This window comes from Lepidochelys olivacea, assembly GCF_965140295.1.
Source record: "Lepidochelys olivacea isolate rLepOli2 genome assembly, chromosome: 1".
Lineage (NCBI taxonomy): Eukaryota > Metazoa > Chordata > Testudines > Cheloniidae > Lepidochelys > Lepidochelys olivacea.
The window spans coordinates 110,044,441-110,062,425 of NC_140411.1; the positions used below are offsets into that span (position 1 = coordinate 110,044,441).

General features: G+C 42.7%; 2 protein-coding genes across 3 annotated transcripts in view; one reads left to right on the top strand and one right to left on the bottom strand.

Annotated features, from left to right (window-relative positions):
* Window positions 1-17,985, top strand: part of COL4A2 (collagen type IV alpha 2 chain) — a 246,015-nt gene that overhangs the window by 98,512 nt on the left and 129,518 nt on the right. The gene's annotated exons all lie outside the window — the stretch shown is intronic.
* Window positions 1,622-9,118, bottom strand: LOC311514360 (uncharacterized protein; the record flags this gene model as incomplete). Its single annotated transcript, XM_084616912.1, has 3 exons — window positions 8,642-9,118; window positions 7,925-8,061; window positions 1,622-1,654 (listed from the first exon to the last, which is right to left on the bottom strand). Exons 1-3 carry the CDS (start codon window positions 9,066-9,068, stop codon window positions 1,622-1,624), a joined length of 597 nt encoding a protein of 198 aa, XP_084473038.1. The 5' UTR covers window positions 9,069-9,118.

Sequence of the window (17,985 nt, forward strand, 5' to 3'; positions counted from 1 at the left end):
TGCCTCAGAGAGATTCAATTATTCCTGGGAACTCCTCTGTTCCATTAGATAGAGAGAGTGTAGTAGAATCATTTTCAGCATTATTTATGGCACACAGAATTCTCTGACTTTTCATCCAGACAGTTCTTCTGGATGGCACATCACAGGGGGGCAAAGCCATTGCTCCCCCTATTCACCATACGATCCTCACTCATTTCTGTTTCCTGGGGGGAATATGTGATATGCAGCCCCTGACACACCCCAGAACAGCACTTATATGGCAGAACAGGTGCAGAGATGAAATCCTTATTCCCTCTTGCTCTCCTGTACAATTGTGTAAGTGGTAGGAACAATCCAACCTGTGTATAGTGTGACAAAGTTCCTCCTCTATCTTGGTGGGTCTTGGTGGGTCCTTATTGGCAGATTTTGCTCACCTCAAAGATTCACAGTAGCCCTCAGTTTGGCCACTTTCGTGGTTCAGATTTGCCGTTCACTCAGATAACCTCATCACTGGCCAGCATGGGAAAAAAAGAGTAAGAACAGTCCCCGCAGTTTCTGCTGATCCACCACATGGGTCAGGGACCAGCTCAGAGACCTTCCCCTCTGGTGGAACCTCCTGTGTTGGGTCTGGAGTTGGGAGGTTTGGGGGGAACCTGGGCCTGCCCTGTACCCCAGGTTCCAGCCCAGGGCCCTGTGGACTGCAGCTGTCTAGAGTGTCTTCTGGAACAGCTGTGCGACAGCTACAACTCCCTGGGCTACTTCCCTTTGGCCTCCTCCCGATACCTTCTTTGTCCTCACCGCAGGACCTTCCTCCTGATGTCTGTTAACGCTTGTACTCCTCAGTCCTCCAGCAGCACATCCTCTCACTCCCAGCTCCTTACGCACACACCTCACTAACTGGAGTGACAGCCTTTTTAAACCAGGTGTCCTGATTAGCCGTAATTAATTCTAGCAGCTTCCCAATTGGCTACAGGTGTCCTAATCAGCCTGCCTGCCTTAATTAGTTCTAGAAAGTTCCTGAGTGTTCTGGAATAGTCCTTGTTATCTTTCCCAGAGAAAAGGGACCTGCTTACCCTGGAGCTAATGTATCTACCTTCGACCACTCTCTTGTAGCCATCTGGCCTGACCCTGTCACAAGAGATATTACATCTAAAAAATTACATTAAAAGAACATTATTAGGGTTTGCTAAATTGAGCACAGGAAAGTAAGGAAATACCAGAGTTAAGGTTGCCTGTGTCTCCCTGCCAAATTTTAAGACCTTTCCCCAAAGCCTGGAGGTGCTAGAATTTTTCAAAGAACAAGTTGTCAGAATGGGGTCTGCACACCACACAAACCAAGATCCACTATGATGTTCTCGGCAAAGGGAGGGCAAGTTCGCTCCTCTGCTCGACTAACTAAGACAAGGGCACAGTGTAGCCATGAGTGCATGAAAAGGTTTTGAAAGGGTATGGTAGTTGTACTCTCTTTCCACTAATACCCTCCAACTGACATTAAGTAGACTTGTGCATTCACAAATAGGGAATAGACTCTTACATTATTTAAACACCATTTAATGCAGGTTTTGTCACTGTGCTTCTCACTTCAACAGTGAGATGGCCTGGTAAAACAGCTTGACAGAATATTCATTTTACCAGATTTTCATTAACAGCTGTACACAGAAGGTTTCTGCTGCACCTGTTTCAGAGAACAAGTTAAAACAACCAGATTAACTGATTCTGAGAGTAATTAAAAAATTTCAAAGCTAAAGATTTCATCATACTTTTAATTCTATTGTTTTCATAAACAGCTGGAAGATTGTACCACACCTGCTTTCTGATACTCCTTATCCAAGAAATTCTTTCCACATTGCATTTGAAAGACTTAAGGAAAGGAGTAGAAGGATCCCTGTTTTGGATCGTACATACCAGTCTTTCACATTTGTTCTCTGGAGAAAACAAATATGAATCATATGCATTGCAAATGGATGAGCTCTCAAAACAGGTGCTCCAGTCTAAAAAAAAGTGATGAGTGTTAAAAATCCCTCAATTCTCTGAATATTGTGCTATGTTTTTTTAGCCAGAATATCATGTGAGTACTTCATTACCACTGCCATATGCAACCAATGCTAGTGTTGTATAAAAGAGACAGATATGGAGACTGTAATTTAACTTCCATTATTTGCACAGCTCTGTACTTTCTATGTGAAGTTTGCTAGGTAACATAAATACCCCTCTGCAGATGGGAAAAGGAAGCTAGAAGTTAATATTAAAGATTTTCTCTTAGTATTCAGACTATGATAAAATCAGCATGGTTATATTTTAATAACTATCTAAAATACTTCAGATTGGTTCCTCAACACCATAACCTGTTTTTTAGAGAAGATAATGATAATAGGAAAAGTATTACACACTATGTAATGTGGCTTCTTAGAGAGATCTAAGCAAAAAAAAAATTAATTTAAATTCAGAAATAATAAATTGCCAATTGCTCTAAATCTCTGTAGAGAGGAAGTTGGGAGGACAATTTAGTAACTATTTCTTTCATTCTGAATGTGGAATATGGTAAAAAATATGTACTCAGTTCCGTTCGTGGTCTTATCTGTATAATAAGGTGCTAGCGGAGTAAGAGCAAGTAAACAGAGCTCTTAATGCACCATGTTAAAAAATGGCTTTTGTTTACGAAATCCTTTTTATTGAAACTTTTATTAAATAACATTGTATTAATGGTAGGGTGTTGACCTTTTCCAGCTATGGAAGATTGTCTCAGAACAGGATCCAGGAAAAACCAACATGGAAACTATTTAACGCTTTAGTTTCAACTAGGGCTGTCAAGTGATTAAAAAAATTAATTGCAATTAATCGTGCGATTAAAAAAATTAATCATGATTAATCGCACTGTTAAACAATAATAGAATACCAATTAGTTAAATATTTTTGGACATTTTCAAATATATTGATTTCAATTACAACACAGAATGTCACGTTATATTTATTTTTGATTACAAATATATGCACTGTAAAAAACAAAAGAAATAGTATTTTTCAATTCACCTCATACAAGTACTGTAGTGCAATCTCTACCATGAACGTTGAACTTACAATGTAGAATTATGTACAAAAAATAATAACTGCATTCAAAAATAAAACAATATGAAACCTTAGAGCCTACAAGTCCACTCAGTCCTACTTCAGCAAATCGCTCAGACAAACAAGAGTGGTTACAATTTGCAGGAGATAATGCTGCCCGCTTCTTGTTTACAATGTCACCTGAAAGTGAGAACAGTTGTTCACATGGCACTGTTGTAGCTGGTGTCGCAAGATATTTACGTGCCAGATGCAGTAAAGATTCATATGTCCCTTTATGCTTCATCCACCATTCCAGAGGGCATGCGTCCATGCTGATGACAGGTTCTTCTTGATAACGATCCAAAGCAGAGCAGACCGACGCATGTTCGTTTTCATCATCTGAGTCAGATGCCACCAGCAGCAGAATGATTTTCTTTTTTGGTGGTTCAGGTTCTGTAGTTTCTGCATCGGAGCGTTGCACTTTTAAGACTTCTGAAAGCATGCTCCACACCTCGTCCTCTAAGATTTTGGATGGCATTTCAGATTCTTAAACCTTGGGTCGAGTGCTGTTGCTATTTTTAGAAATCTCACATTGGTACCTTCTTTGCATTTTTTTCAAATCTGCTGTGAAAGCGTTCTTAAAACGAACATATGCTGGGTCATCATCCAAGACTGCTATAACATGAAATATATGGCAGAATGTGGGTAAAACAGAGCAGGAGACATACAATTCTCCCCCAAGAAGTTCAGTCACAAATTTAATTTTAATAAGCATCATCAGCATGGAAGTATGTCCTCTGGAATGGTGCCTGAAGCATGAAGGGGCATACAAATGTTTAGCACATCTGGCATGTAAATATCTTGCAACACTGGCTACAAAAGTGCCATGCAAATGCTTGTTCTCACTTTCAGGTGACATTGTAAATGAGAAGGAGGCAGCAGTATCTCCTGTAAATGTAAACAAACTTGTTTGCCTTAGCGATTGGCTGAACAAGAAGTAGGACTGAGTGGACTTGTAGGCTCTAAAGTTTTACATTGTTTTGTTTTTGAATGCAGTTATTTAACAAAAAAATCTACATTTGTAAGTTACACTTTCACAATAAAGAGATTGCACTACCATATTTGTATGAGGTGAATTGAAAAATACTATTTCTTTTATTTATCATTTTTATAATGCAAATATTTGTAATCCAAAAATTAATATAAAGTGAGCATTGTCCACTTAGTATTCTGTGTTGTAATAAAAATCAATATATTTGAAAATGTAGAAAAGCATCCAAAAATATTTAATAAATTTCAATTGTTATTCTATTGTTTAACAGTGTGATTAATGGTGATTAAATTTTTTAATCGCAATTAATTTTTTGAGTTAATCTCATGACTTAACTGCGATTAATCAACAGCCTAATTTCAGCCAATTTGCCTGGTACTGAAGTTAGGCTTACTGGCCTCTAATTGCCAGGATTGCCTCTGGAGCTTTTTTTAAAAAAAATTATTGTCGTGTTTGTTATCCTCCAGTCATCTGTTACAGAAGATGATGTACGTGATAGGTTACACACCACCATCAGTAGTTCTGCAATTTCATATTTAAGTTCTTTCGGAACTCTTGGGTGAACACCATCTCATCCTGGTGACTTATTACTGTTTAATATATCAATTGCTCCAAAACCTCCTCTACTGAAACCTCAATCTGGGTTAGATCCTCAGATTTGTCCCCTAAGAAGCACAGCTCAGATGTGGGAATCTCCCTCACATCCTCTACAGTGAAGATTGATGCAAAAAATTCATCTAGCTTCTTTGCAATGGGCTGCACTTCTTTGAGTGCTCCTTTAGCATCTCGATCATCCAGTAGCCCCACTGATTGTTTGGCAAGCTTCCTGCTTCTGATGTGCTTAAAACAAAATTTGCTATTTAGGGTACATCTACACTATGAAATTAGGTCAAATTTATAGAAGTAGGTTTCGTAGAAAGCGTTTTTATACAGTTGATTATGTGTGTCCCCACACAAATGCTCTAAGGGCATGTAGTCGGCTGAGTGTGTCCACAGTACTGAGGCAACCGTCAACTCCCGGAGCGTTGCACTGTGGGTGGCTATCCCACAGTTCCCACAGTCTCCGCCACCCATTTGAATTCTGGGTAGAAATCCCAATGCCTGATGGGGCTAAAACATTGTTGCGGGTGGTTCTGGGTACATATCGTCAGGCCCCCGTTCCCTTCCTCCCTCCGTGAAAGTAAGGGCAGACAATCGTTTTGCGCCTTTTTTCTTGAGTTACCTGTGCAGACGCCATACCACGGCAAGCATGGAGCCCGCTCAGCTAACCGTCACCGTATGTCTCCTGGGTGCTCGCAGACGTGGTACTGCATTGCTACACAGCAGCAGTTTATTGCCTTTTGGCAGCAGACAGTGCAGTATGACTGGTAGCCGTCATCAACGTAGTCCTGGGTGCTCTTTTAACCGGGCACCTGGGCAAACATGGGAGTGACTCAGCCAGGTCATTTCCCTTGTTTCGTCTCATGGCGATTGAGTCCTACCGGTAGTGCACTGCCTTTTAACCTGCAGCTAGCAGAAGATGATGGCTAGTCGTCATACTGCACCGTCTTCTGCCGAGCACCTAGGTGTTGACGATGGCTAGTGGTCATACTGCACAGTCTGCTGCCAGCAAGATGTATAAAGATAGATGAAGTGGCTCAAAACAAGACATAGACCAGATTTGTTTTGTATTAATTTTCTCCTCCCTCCCTCCCTCTGTGAAATCAACGGCCTGCTGAACCCAGTTTTGAGTTCTATCCTTGAGGTTTTGAGTTCTATCCTTGAGGGGGCCATTCAGTTTCTCGCAAAGCCACCCCCTTTGTTGATTTTAATTCCCTGTAAGCCAACCCTGTAAGCCATGTCGTCACGCCCCTCCCTCCGTCAGGGCAACGGCAGACAATCGTTCTGCGCCTTTCTTCTGTGCAGACGCCATACTGAAGCATGGAGCCCGCTCAGATCACTTTGGCAATTAGGAGCACGTTAAACACCACACGCATTATCCAGCAGTATATGCAGCACCAGAACGTGGCAAAGCGATACTGGGCGAGTAGGCGACGTCAGCACGGTGACGTGAGTGATGAGGACAGGGACACAGACTTCTCTCAAAGCACGGGCCCTGACAATGCATGCATCATGGTGCTAATGGGGCAGGTTCATGTGGTGGAACGCCGATTCTGGGCTCGGGAAACAAGCACAGACTGGTGGGACCGCATAGTGTTGCAGGTCTGGGACGATTCCCAGTGGTTGCGAAACTTTCGCATGCCTAAGGGCACTTTCATGGAACTTTGTGACTTGCTTTCCCCTGCCCTGAAGCGCATGAATACCAAGATGAGAGCAGCCCTCACAGTTGAGAAGCGAGTGGCAATAGCCCTGTGGAAGCTTGCAACACCAGACAGCTACCGGTCAGTCGGGAATCAATTTGGAGTGGGCAAATCTACTGTGGGGGCTGCTATGATGCAAGTAGCTAACGCAATCAAAGATCTGCTGATATCAAGGGTAGTGACCCTAGGAAATGTGCAGGTCATAGTGGATGGCTTTGCTGCAATGGGATTACCTAACTGTGGTGGGGCCATAGACGGAACCCATATCCCTATCTTGGGACCGGAGCACCAAGCCAGCGAGTACATAAACCGCAAGGGGTACTTTTCAATTGTGCTGCAAGCACTGGTGGATCACAAGGGACGTTTCACCAACATCAACGTGGGATGGCCGTAAAAGGTACATGACACTCATGTCTTCAGGAACTCTGATCTGTTTAAACGGTTGCAGGAAGGGATTTACTTCCGAGACCAGAAAATAACTGTTGGGGATGTTGAAATGCCTATAGTTATCCTTGGTGACCCAGCCTCCCCCTTAATGCCATGACTCATGAAGCCATACACAGGCAGCCTGCACAGTAGTCAGGAGCTGTTCAACTACAGGCTGAGCAAGTGCAGATTGGTGGTAGAATGTGCATTTGGACGTTTAAAAGTGCGCTGGCGCAGTTTACTGACTTGGTTAGACCTCAGCGAAACCAATATTCCCACTGTTATTACTGCTTGCCGTGCGCTCCACAATATCTGTGAGAGTAAGGGGGAGATGTTTATGGCAGGGTGGGAGGTTGAGGCAAATCGCCTGGCTGCTGGTTATGCACAGCCAGACACCAGGGTGGTTAGAAGAGCACAGGAGGGTGCGGTGCGCATCAGAGAAGCTTTGAAAACCAGTTTCATGACTGGCCAGGCTACGGTGTGAAAGTTCTGTTTGTTTCTCCTTGATGAAACCCCCCACCCCTTGGTTCACTCTACTTCCCTGTAAGCTAACCACCCTCCCATCCTCCCTTCGATCACCACTTGCAGAGGCAATATAGTCATTGTTGCTTCACATTCGTGCATTCTTTATTCATTCATCACACAAATAGGGGGATAACTACCAAGGTAGCCCAGGAGGGGTAGTGGAGGAGAGAAGCACCAGGAGGGGTGGTGGAGGAAGGAAGGACAAGGCCACACAGCACTTTAAAAGTTTAAAACTTTAAAACTTATTGAATGCCAGCTTTCTGTTGCTTGGGCAATCCTCTGGAGTGGAGTGGCCGGGTTGCCGGAGGCCCCCCCACTGCGTTCTTGGGCGTCTGGGTGCGGAGGCTATGGAACTTGGGGAGGAGGGCGGTTGGTTACACAGGGGCTGTAGTGGCAGTCTGTGCTCCAGCTGCCTTTGCTGCAGCTCAACCATACACTGGAGCATACTGGTTTGATCCTCCAGCAGCCTCAGCATTGAATCCTGCCTCCTCTCATCACGCTGCCGCCACCTTTCAGCGTCAGCCCTCTCTTCAGCCCGCCACCTCTCCCCCCGGTCATTTTGTGCTTTCCTGCACTCTGACATTGTCTGCCTCCACACATTCGTCTGTGCTCTGTCAGTGTGGGAGGACAGCATTAGCTCAGAGAACATTTCATCACGAGTGTGTTTTTTTCGCCTTCTAATTTTCACTAGCCTCTGAGAAGGAGAAGATCCTGTGATCCTTGAAACACATGCAGCTGGTGGAGGAAAAAAAAGGAGACAGTGGTATTTAAAAAGACACATTTTCTAGAACAATGGCTACACTCTTTCACGGTAAACCTTGCTGTTAACATTACATACACAGCACATGTGCTTTCATTCCAATGTCACATTTTGCCTCCCCCCACCACGTGGCTAGCCCCTCACCCCTCCCCGTGGCTAACAGCGGGGAACATTTCTGTTCAGCCATAGGCAAACAGCCCAGCAGGAACGGGCACCTCTGAATGTCCCCTTAAGAAAAGCACCCTATTTCAATCAGGTGACCAAGAATGATATCACTCTCCTGATGATAACACAGAGAGATAAAGAACGGATGTTGTTTGAATGCCAGCAAACATACACTGCAATGCTTTGTTCTACAATGATTCCCGAGTACGTGCTACTGGCCTGGTGTGGTAAAGTGTCCTACCATGGTGGACGGAATAAGGCTGCCCTCCCCAGAAACCTTTTGCAAAGGCTTTGGGAGTACATCCAGGAGAGCCGCGAATGCCAGGGCAAATTAATCCTTTCACATGCTTGCTTTTAAACCATGTATATTATTTTAAAAGGTACACTCACCAGAGGTCTCTTCTCCGCCTGGCGGGTCCGGGAGGCAGCCTTGGGTGGGTTCGGGGGGTACTGATACCAGGTACCCTGAGGGTACCAGGGTGAGAAACAGTTCCTGGCTGTCGGGAAAACAGGTTTCTCCACTTGCTTGCTGTGAGCTATCTACAACCTCATTATCATCATCATCATCTTCTTCTTCTTCGTCCCCAAAACCTGCTTCCGTGTTGCCTCCATCTCCATTGAAAGAGTCAAACAACACGGCTGGGGTAGTGGTGGCTGAACCCCCTAAAATGGCATGCAGCTCATCATAGAAGCGGCATGTCTGGGGCTCTGACCCAGAGCGGCCGTTTGCCTCTCTGGTTTTCTGGTAGGCTTGCCTCAGCTCCTTAAGTTTCACGCGGCATTGCTTCGGGTCCCTGTTATGGCCTCTGTCCTTCATGCCCTGGGAGATTTTGACAAATGTTTTGGCATTTCGAAAACTGGAACGGAGTTCTGATAGCACGGATTCCTCTCCCCATAGATCGATCAGATCCCGTACCTCCCATTCGGTCCATGCTGGAGCTCTTTTGCGATTCTGGGACTCCATCATGGTCACCTCTGCTGATGAGCTCTGGCCAGCATGGCAAGCTGCAGGTGACCATGCAAACAGGAAATTGAAATTCAAAAGTTTGCGGGCCTTTTCCTGTCTACCTGGCCAGTGCATCTGAGTTGAGAGTGCTGTCCTGAGCGGTCACAATAGAGCACTCTGGGATAGCTCCTGGAGGCCAATACCGTCTAATTGCATCCACAGTACCCCAGATTCGACCCGGCAAGGTGGATTTAAGCACTAATCCCCTTGTCGGGGGTGGAGTAAGGAAATCGATTTTAAGAGCCCTTTAAGTCAAAAAAAGGGCTTCATCATGTGGACGGGTGCAGGGTTAAATCGATTTAACGCTGCTAAATTCGACCTCAACTCCTAGTGTAGACCAGGGCTCAGTTTTTGAGTCTTTTGCTAGTTGTTCTTCAAATTCTTTTTTGGCCTTCCTAATTATACTTTTACACTTGAGCAACACATGTAAAGTAAGATCATTAGCCTTTCCACAGTATGGTAGTTCACTTTTTAGAAACAAAGACTTTAATTTTTTTAAATAAAAAGTAATTATTTTCAGACTAGATTTAGTTGCTTTGTTCTCTTGATACAAAAAGTGAATCATAACGTCTAATAATTAAAAGTAAACTGAAGCGGCTGTCCAACAGTTTAATCATTCAGATGCTTAGATATCAGGGCGACTGATACACAAGAGATACATGTATATATAATGTGTGCGTAGAGAGAGATCCATAGTACTATTGTTTTGCATAACATGAGAGAACCTGAGTAAGTTAATAGCAAAATCTTGTAGTAAAAGTAATCTCAATTTAATATGCTCTGTATGAAGCTGATTAGGAAAGGAAGGAAGGAAGGATGGTTTTGTAATAAAGGCACTGGATAGGACTCAGGAAATCTGGATTCAGTTCCTGACTCTGCTACAGACTTCCTGTGTGACTGTAGGCAAGTCATGTGGGATCAGATTTTCAAAAGTGCTGAACATTCAGTGATGTCAGTGGAGCCACTGGGTGCTGATTTTTCACAATCTGGTTACATCATTTAGGTGACTAAATGGGACCTGACATCTCTTGAAAACATGGTCCCAATTGCAGCCCTTCTGAGAACCTGCTTCTTAGTCCCTCTCTCTGTGTCTCAATTCCTCATCTGTAATATGGGACATATTAATACTTCCTTTCTCCCATCTTCATGTTTCTTGCATGTTTGGATCATAAGCTCTTCAGGGCAGGGACAGCCATTCAATATGTAGGTATAGCAGCTAGTACAACAAGGCTCTGGTGTAACTGGGGGCCTCTCGATACTACTGTAATACAAATAACAAACAATGACTATATTTGGCACTGTTTTCACTTCCTAATGTTCTCGTACTAATGCTACAGTAAACAGTCAGATAGGATATCTGAAACTGTATAAAAACCCAATAATCCAGAACAGGCAGAAAGTTTGACAAGATGACCTAATAGGTATTTCCATTTCTAGAGGCCACAGTTTTGCCCTGTCCTTTGTTCAGATTTTAATTTGTTTTTGTATAAATCTATTTAGCTGAATATTATAGTTACATATTAGGTATAACCCTAGTACCATGGAACTCCAGTTAATGATGGGAGTTGCACATGCTTATGGAGGAGAAAACAGAACTCTAAGGTAGCTAATTTTTCACTAGAGCCTGGGTTCATGAACTGTTTATGCGGCAAATGTTTAAGAATTGACAAAGGTGGGGGGGGGACATTTCCCTTCTGCTCCCCCAAGGAGATTTCCTTTACCCTCCAAGTCAATTCTCCAGAGCTCCTGAGCTTCTGAGTCTTTCCAGGAAGGTCCTGGGAATTCCAACCTCTAGTGTCAGAAAAAGCTTAGCAGCACACACACAAAATCAGACACACTCAACATGTTTTAGAAATTTGTTTTCCCCACTTGCTGTTAATATCATTCCATGATCACAGGACAGAAAGGACTCTGACCCAACCACTCTACCCATTTTGATGACTGGGTATTAAATCACAATAAATAATGCACAATTAATGTATTAGTATGAAAATGGACATGTTGGTGTGGAATTGTATAGCTCTGTAGGGCACCTGGAAGCCTGTCCAATAACATAGACATATAAGACAATACCATGACTCCATAATATTTCAAAAAATAAGACAAGGCTAACTCAAAATAAAAAAGCAAACCACTTTGCTCATTCAGTGCAAATCAATCAAAATGATTGAACACATCTCCCTTAGGTCAAAACATCCCTAGAATGTTTCAATGACAGAGAAAAAGTTCACTAACAATGGAATTACTCCACTAACAATGTAGCAAAAACACAACAGTTAAAAAACTTTTGGGGTGAATTACTGTCTCACTTAGCAGCTATTGTTTCAATAAATTCAGAACTTTATTGTGTTTTGTCTCTTTACTGGAGTAGTTTAAATTTGGTGGAGAAAAGGCAGTCTACAATCAATTATGTGAATGGAATTTTCTCTCTCCTGGTAGGTGAGCTCATTCATTTATATTGACCTACAATCAATGTTAAAAAATAAAAGAGGAACACATTCCTTCTCCAGCCACCTCACTCGTACAACACACAAATAACTATACTAATAGTAATTATTACTTTTCAGAAGAGGAATCTCACATGCCTTCCGAACATTAAATATGCTTCACACCACCCCATTCTATACCTTCCCCCCAAAACTCCAGTACCCACATTAATAATTTTGCACTTCTGTATTGTCTTTAACTGAAGGATTTCAAAGTGCCTTATGGGCATTAAATAGGTGCCATGTTGCTTGAGCCAACTCCCTCATATACATGCATTTCCCACAAAAAAAACATGAGTATGAAATAGCTTTCCCTTCCAGAGTCCGGCCATAGAGCATGGGAAGGGCAATTTTTCTTGATTCACAATATGCTTTACAAAATCCCAGCTGGTCATCCATGTGGTAAAGAATTTGTTCCAGTTGCATTGTACACTCTCAAGCATTGTTTTGATGGTAATCTCTTCAAAATGTATCTCCTTCATCTTTATAGCTTTTCCCTACTCCCCACAATTCACTCCCTGTTTCTCTCCATTTTCCTGTCTCTTGCTTTTTCCCTCTCCCTTTCTCCTTCCAGATTCCACTCCTATCCAACCCTCATCTCTTGGCTGGTGCTTCGTTCCCCAAGAACATGAACCTGAGGAGCAGTATCTTCTTGCCAACTGATTGTTTTGAGGAAAGAGCAAACTAAGGTTTGGAGGTGGAGAGGAGGCGGTACGAGGGAGGTCTGTGGATGGGGTTTACTGAGGAAGCAGCAGGTGATAGGGAGAAAGGAGTGAAGCACCATCAGGGAACAGGACAGACCAGAGACATGGACAGGAATGGTAATGGAATGCAAAGGAGCAGGGCTGAGCAACAGGAAACGGGGAGGCAACACAAATCCCTTCCGCATGTAAATAGTCCCATGACAAACTCCTAGAGAATGCACTGCCTTGCAATGAAGATTAAAGTATGCGCACTCTACTATGAGTCAGAACAAAGCTGTTGGAAGCTAGGGTTTTCCCATTTCTAGACCTTTAAAGCTGAGGTTGTTCTCTGTATAATATGTAGTGTCCTATTACCAGTTCTAGGAGTGTTATGTGTCACCACGTGGTTTTCCCACCATGTGCACCCAGCACTTGATTTAAATAGGAGGTTCGATAGAAATTCACAGTCTGTTATCCCATGGGTACTCATGCCTCTCCATTTGACTATATTGATGAAGGAACATAGGAGGCCTTTTCTGCCGCATTAATTCAGAAAAGGGAATGAGGATGAACTACAGCTCAGAAGGAGATGATTCTTTGGTACCTGTAGAGCTTTGCAGGAGGGCAGAACAGAATGAAGTGCACTTTCTTACTATGTACTTTCATTAGTGCTCATCTAAAATTAGTTTGTCCCCAAACCAACTTTGGAAGATTTTCAGCTAACCACTTAAAGTCAATGAGGTTAGAAATATAAAAATCTCCTTGTAGTAAATAAAATGAGCTGGAATTTTCTTAAGCCCTTTTAATTAGCTATGGATTTTGTAATGATTACTGGTTGCACTGAGCTACGTTTTATATGTGCTCTGTTTCCGATGTGCAAGGAGTGAGAGAGCAGCTATGTCATCATCCCTCCATTTTCCCAGACCTCAGGGAAGGCTCCCTACAATGGGTGGGCTGAGGACGGAGAATGGATGTTTTTCTGTTGGATGGGGGAAGGGAAGATGCACACCCACCACCTTCAAAGATTCTCTTTGAGAGGTAATCCTTCCTGGACTGCTTTATCTGTCCTCTGCTATGGAGATCTCCCTTTAAAGGGGGCAGCTCTATTGCAGTCACTCTCCCAAGACATGTGGGGGTGGAGGGGATCCGAGGGGATCATTGGAGGGCACAGGGCCTCCATACAGCTTATTCTGCAGACCCATGGCAAACCCCATCCTTTTAGTAGAACTTAGAGAAACTCCACAGGGAATCCTCTCAGACATGTCCTCCCTACTGAGACATGTTTTTTCCACAGGAGGGAGCAATCCAGCCCCATGTTTGCATTATCAGCTGTAGTATTTAAAGATCGGAGATTAAAATTTAGAGAGAGAGGAAGAGGATATTGTTGGGAAGATAACTGAATGGGAGAGGTTCAATAATGAATGAGTAGTTTACATTCAGAGGGTGGAGTTGCAAAAGAGGATCAACTGCATAATTTCAGGATAGAGAGAATACAGCACCAGCTGGAAAGACATTACTAATGGGAAATCCTGGAAGTTGGTTTTGATATCTCACTTGTCTTAGTACATTCTTGTGGGTTAGATACGCATGTCAAATATGAAATACCATACTTTAATGTTGATACCAATACTGTGAATATGTTCTATTGCTGTTCTAAACAAAAGGCAACCAACATGTACTGGTTGTTTCTCTCAACCAAGTGAGAGAAATACAAAACAAGTGATAATATTAGTGTACAAAGCATTGCTTATATTTTATCTCAGAAATTTGTGTTCAGTTTTGGTTACGTTATCATCAGAGCAATTATCAATGAGAGGGTAAATATAAAAATAAATAATTTGAGATTCTAGAAGTATTTTTAATGAAGTAATGCTATAGCCTTTGAGATTATACACTATTAAGAAGAGAAAACCCCAGAGTACCCTAAAGGAAACATTCTGGAGGGATTTGATGAATGGGAACGACATAAACTATTGACATTGGCGTGGCAGGACGTGATCAGAGTAAACAGGAAATTCCAGCAGAACAAATTTCACTTTGAGTTGTTAACATAGGAAAAAAGCTGCACAGCAAAATCACTATCAGAAGGCCTGAATAGTTCTTCACTCTGCTTGCAGTCTTATTGGCTCTCTCTTGACAGCAAAAATATTTTATTATATTAGCTTAACATGACTGAAAAACCCTCACCACACTCATTAAGATGCCAGGTTAACACAACTGCAAGTGTGTTCCCTTGCTCCCTCCAGGCCAGGGGTTTTCAACCTTTTTCTTTCTGTGTCCCCTCCCAACATCCTATAAAAACTTCACAGCCCACCTGGGCTACAACAACTGCTTTTCTGCATATTAAAGCCAGGACCAGAGTTAAGGGTTAGCAAGCAGGGCAACTGCTTGGGGCCCACGCCATAAGGGACCCCATGAAGCTAAGTTGTTCAGGCTGGAGCTTCAGCCCCGGTTGGTGGGACTTGGGTCTCTGGGCGTCAGTACCATGTGATGGGGCTTCGGCTTTCTGCCCTGGGCCGCAGCAAGTCTAATGCTAGCCCTGCTTGGTGGACCACCTGAAGCCTGCGCGTGGCCCCCCCATGGTTGAGAACCACTGCTCCAGGCCACAGCAAGGCCAGCTAGGTAGAAACTATATTTTGTAATTCAAGATGACTGGAAGCTTGAGGTATAGTATATACTGTGTAACAGTCTGACCCAATTTGTATTCGCAAAAAGAAAAGGAGTACTTGTGGCACCTTAGAGACTAACCAATTTATTTGAGCATAAGCTTTTGTGAGCTACAGCTCACTTCATCTCATGAAAACTTATGCTCAAATAAATTGGTTAGTCTCTAAGGTGCCACAAGTACTCCTTTTCTATTTGCAAATACAGACTAACACGGCTGTTACTCTGAAACCAATTTGTATTGAAATTGATGGTAGTCTTTCCACTAACTTTAATGGCAGACCTTCAATCCTTAAAGCAACAGAGCACAGGTAAATCTACGCCTGACATTCGCTTATGATTGTCACAATAGCAGCTATTCACAATTCTTTCTCCTTCACCATCACCCCCAAACAATCTCACACCAAAATTCTGTATCCCACTGACAGAAACTCCCAGAATTACAATTATGTCCCATTCAATAGGATGAAAACATGCTGTGAAAGAATAATAGGGCCTTTTAATGGGAGTGAGCAGACTGACAATTCATGTCCACAAGTCTCTGTTAAATTATTTCTATAACACAGCTATCTTATAAAACTACAAAACTGGATACAAACAAGCAATTTAGTACACAAAAGTTGATTTGGCTTGAAATAAGGAATCAAAATGGCTAACTGAAGCTAGTACAGAAGAAGAAAAATGATTTCCCAATAAGATGCATAATGTGCATGTATTTCCTTTCAGCATACATCGATATGCACAGAAACACACAGAGTTCTGGGGCATGTACTAGGAGGGGGCCAGCAGAAACATGGGCCCCTGCAGAAATCAGTGGGGGGCACAGAACTTCTCTGGCCCTGGGGCCATGGTGGAGAGAGTGAGCTCCTCGGACAGCAGGGCCTAGGGTTGCCAATTTTGGATGGACGTATTCCTGAAGGTTTTATCACATGACATAATCTTTAATTAAAGATTAATCTTTAAATTCCTGGACAATCCTGGAGAGTTAGCAACCCCAGCAGGGCTGAGGCAGGATCACAGAGCTCCTCTGGCCCTGGGGCTGCAGTGGGATCACAGAACGCACCCCTCCAAAAGTGGTCCAATTTAAATTGCATGTCCTTGCAACAAGCAGAAGAATTTTTGAGTTTCCTGTGGCAAAAGTACCACAGCATTTATAAAACTCCACTTGGAATCAGCTACCCTTGCTACAAACAATTGGCCCAGTTTATGTGAAGTGTGTTCTGTGCAAATTGAGTGGTGTTCAACTCTGATACAGAAAGACACTTTGGTGAGAGTGAAACAGATTCAGATTTTTAGTGATAGTCTTCTTGTCTCAGTAATACTGCTCTGCTCCTACAAATGCAGATGGAGTTTGTGTAAGTAGGCCAACTCTTGGTTGATGAGAAATGTCTCCCTGTCTTATATGGAAAATGAATCGTCAGTGTTGTTCGGGGCATTGTAGAAGGAATGGCTACTCAGCGCAGCCAGTGTTGAGATCCTCACTTGTTTCTAAATATAGAACATTTCCCAGAACATATTTCTCTCTCTCTAGAGGCACCTCAGAAGAATGTGACTCAGCAAACAGTGAGGATGATTAGCCACCATGAAGGAATGCTTTTTTCCTGTGAAAGAACTCTGATTCCCTTCTCCCACAAAAATGCACCCCTGTGTTTGTGTGTGTCTCACAGCTAATACAGCTGTAGAACAGGTCACCTGCAAGTTGCTTGATTTAGAGTGAGGACTGCATTGTGAGTGGGTTTCATTGCTTAATAAGGCTCTGGGGGGGTTGTATCATTTGTTGGTGAGAAAATAAATCCAAATTTTTTTTAAAGAAACTTTTTTGTTCATTGTGGTACTAGTTGTGCTATGAAAAAAGGCAATTAGACAAACATTGGTTTTCTTTATTAAAGAGTTCCAAAAGCCATTTGATATAGTTAACCATACTTATATTAATATTTTGTTATTTATGTTACAGTAGCGCCTAGAGGTTCCCAACTGAGGTTGGTTCAACATTGCTGTATATAAATTCTTAAGAGATAACCCTGTCCTGAAAGGTTTGCAGACTATTTAGGCAAGACGGACAAAGGGTAGAAGAAAGGAAATGAAGTCATCCTTATTTTACAGATGGGAAAGTAAGGCATTAAGAGAGTCAGGGCTTGTCTACACTGTTCCAGTTTGGACTAGGGGGATGTGAATAGCAGTGCTATTCATCAAAGTGCTGCTCTGTAACTCCCCTGTATGGACACTGTGGATGCAAAGTAAATGAATCCTAGTTTTGTATTAATGTAGTCCTCTTCCAATAAGATTACATTAATGAGAACTAGGAACCTTTTACTTCGCACCAACAGCGTCCACACAGGGAAGTTGTAGTGCAGCACTGTGGTGCACACAACTATGCACACCCTCATCATCTGAACCGCAGGGCAGTGTAGGGTTAGCATAAAAGCTTTGCCCAAGGTCACACAAGAAGTCCGTGACAGAGCTGTGAATTGAACTACTCAGATCTCCAGAGTCCCACTCCAATGCCTTAGCCACAAAACTATTCTTCTGCTCTGAACCTGTGTTTGTTGTCCTTTTATAACTCCCGTATACCAATCTCTTCATGAAGTCCATTGCCAAAACTAGGCATTATGAGCCAAATTCTGCATAGAGGTTGCTCCCACTGATGACCTACAAAAGTCAATTTGAACCCACACACCTCTTCTTACCTGCTTCTGTGAATCCAAAGGTAGAATTTGGACCTTAATTATGAAAAACTGACTCTTTCTCACTCGATTAAGAAATATTTTAAATAGCCAAATTGGGAGTGGGTTTCAAATTTAATTCAATTTAAAGATGTTTCCTGAGCTTTTAAGCCAAGTTTAATCCTGGAATGAATTTTTACAGATGTTACAAATTGTCTGTTTCAAGGGAGGT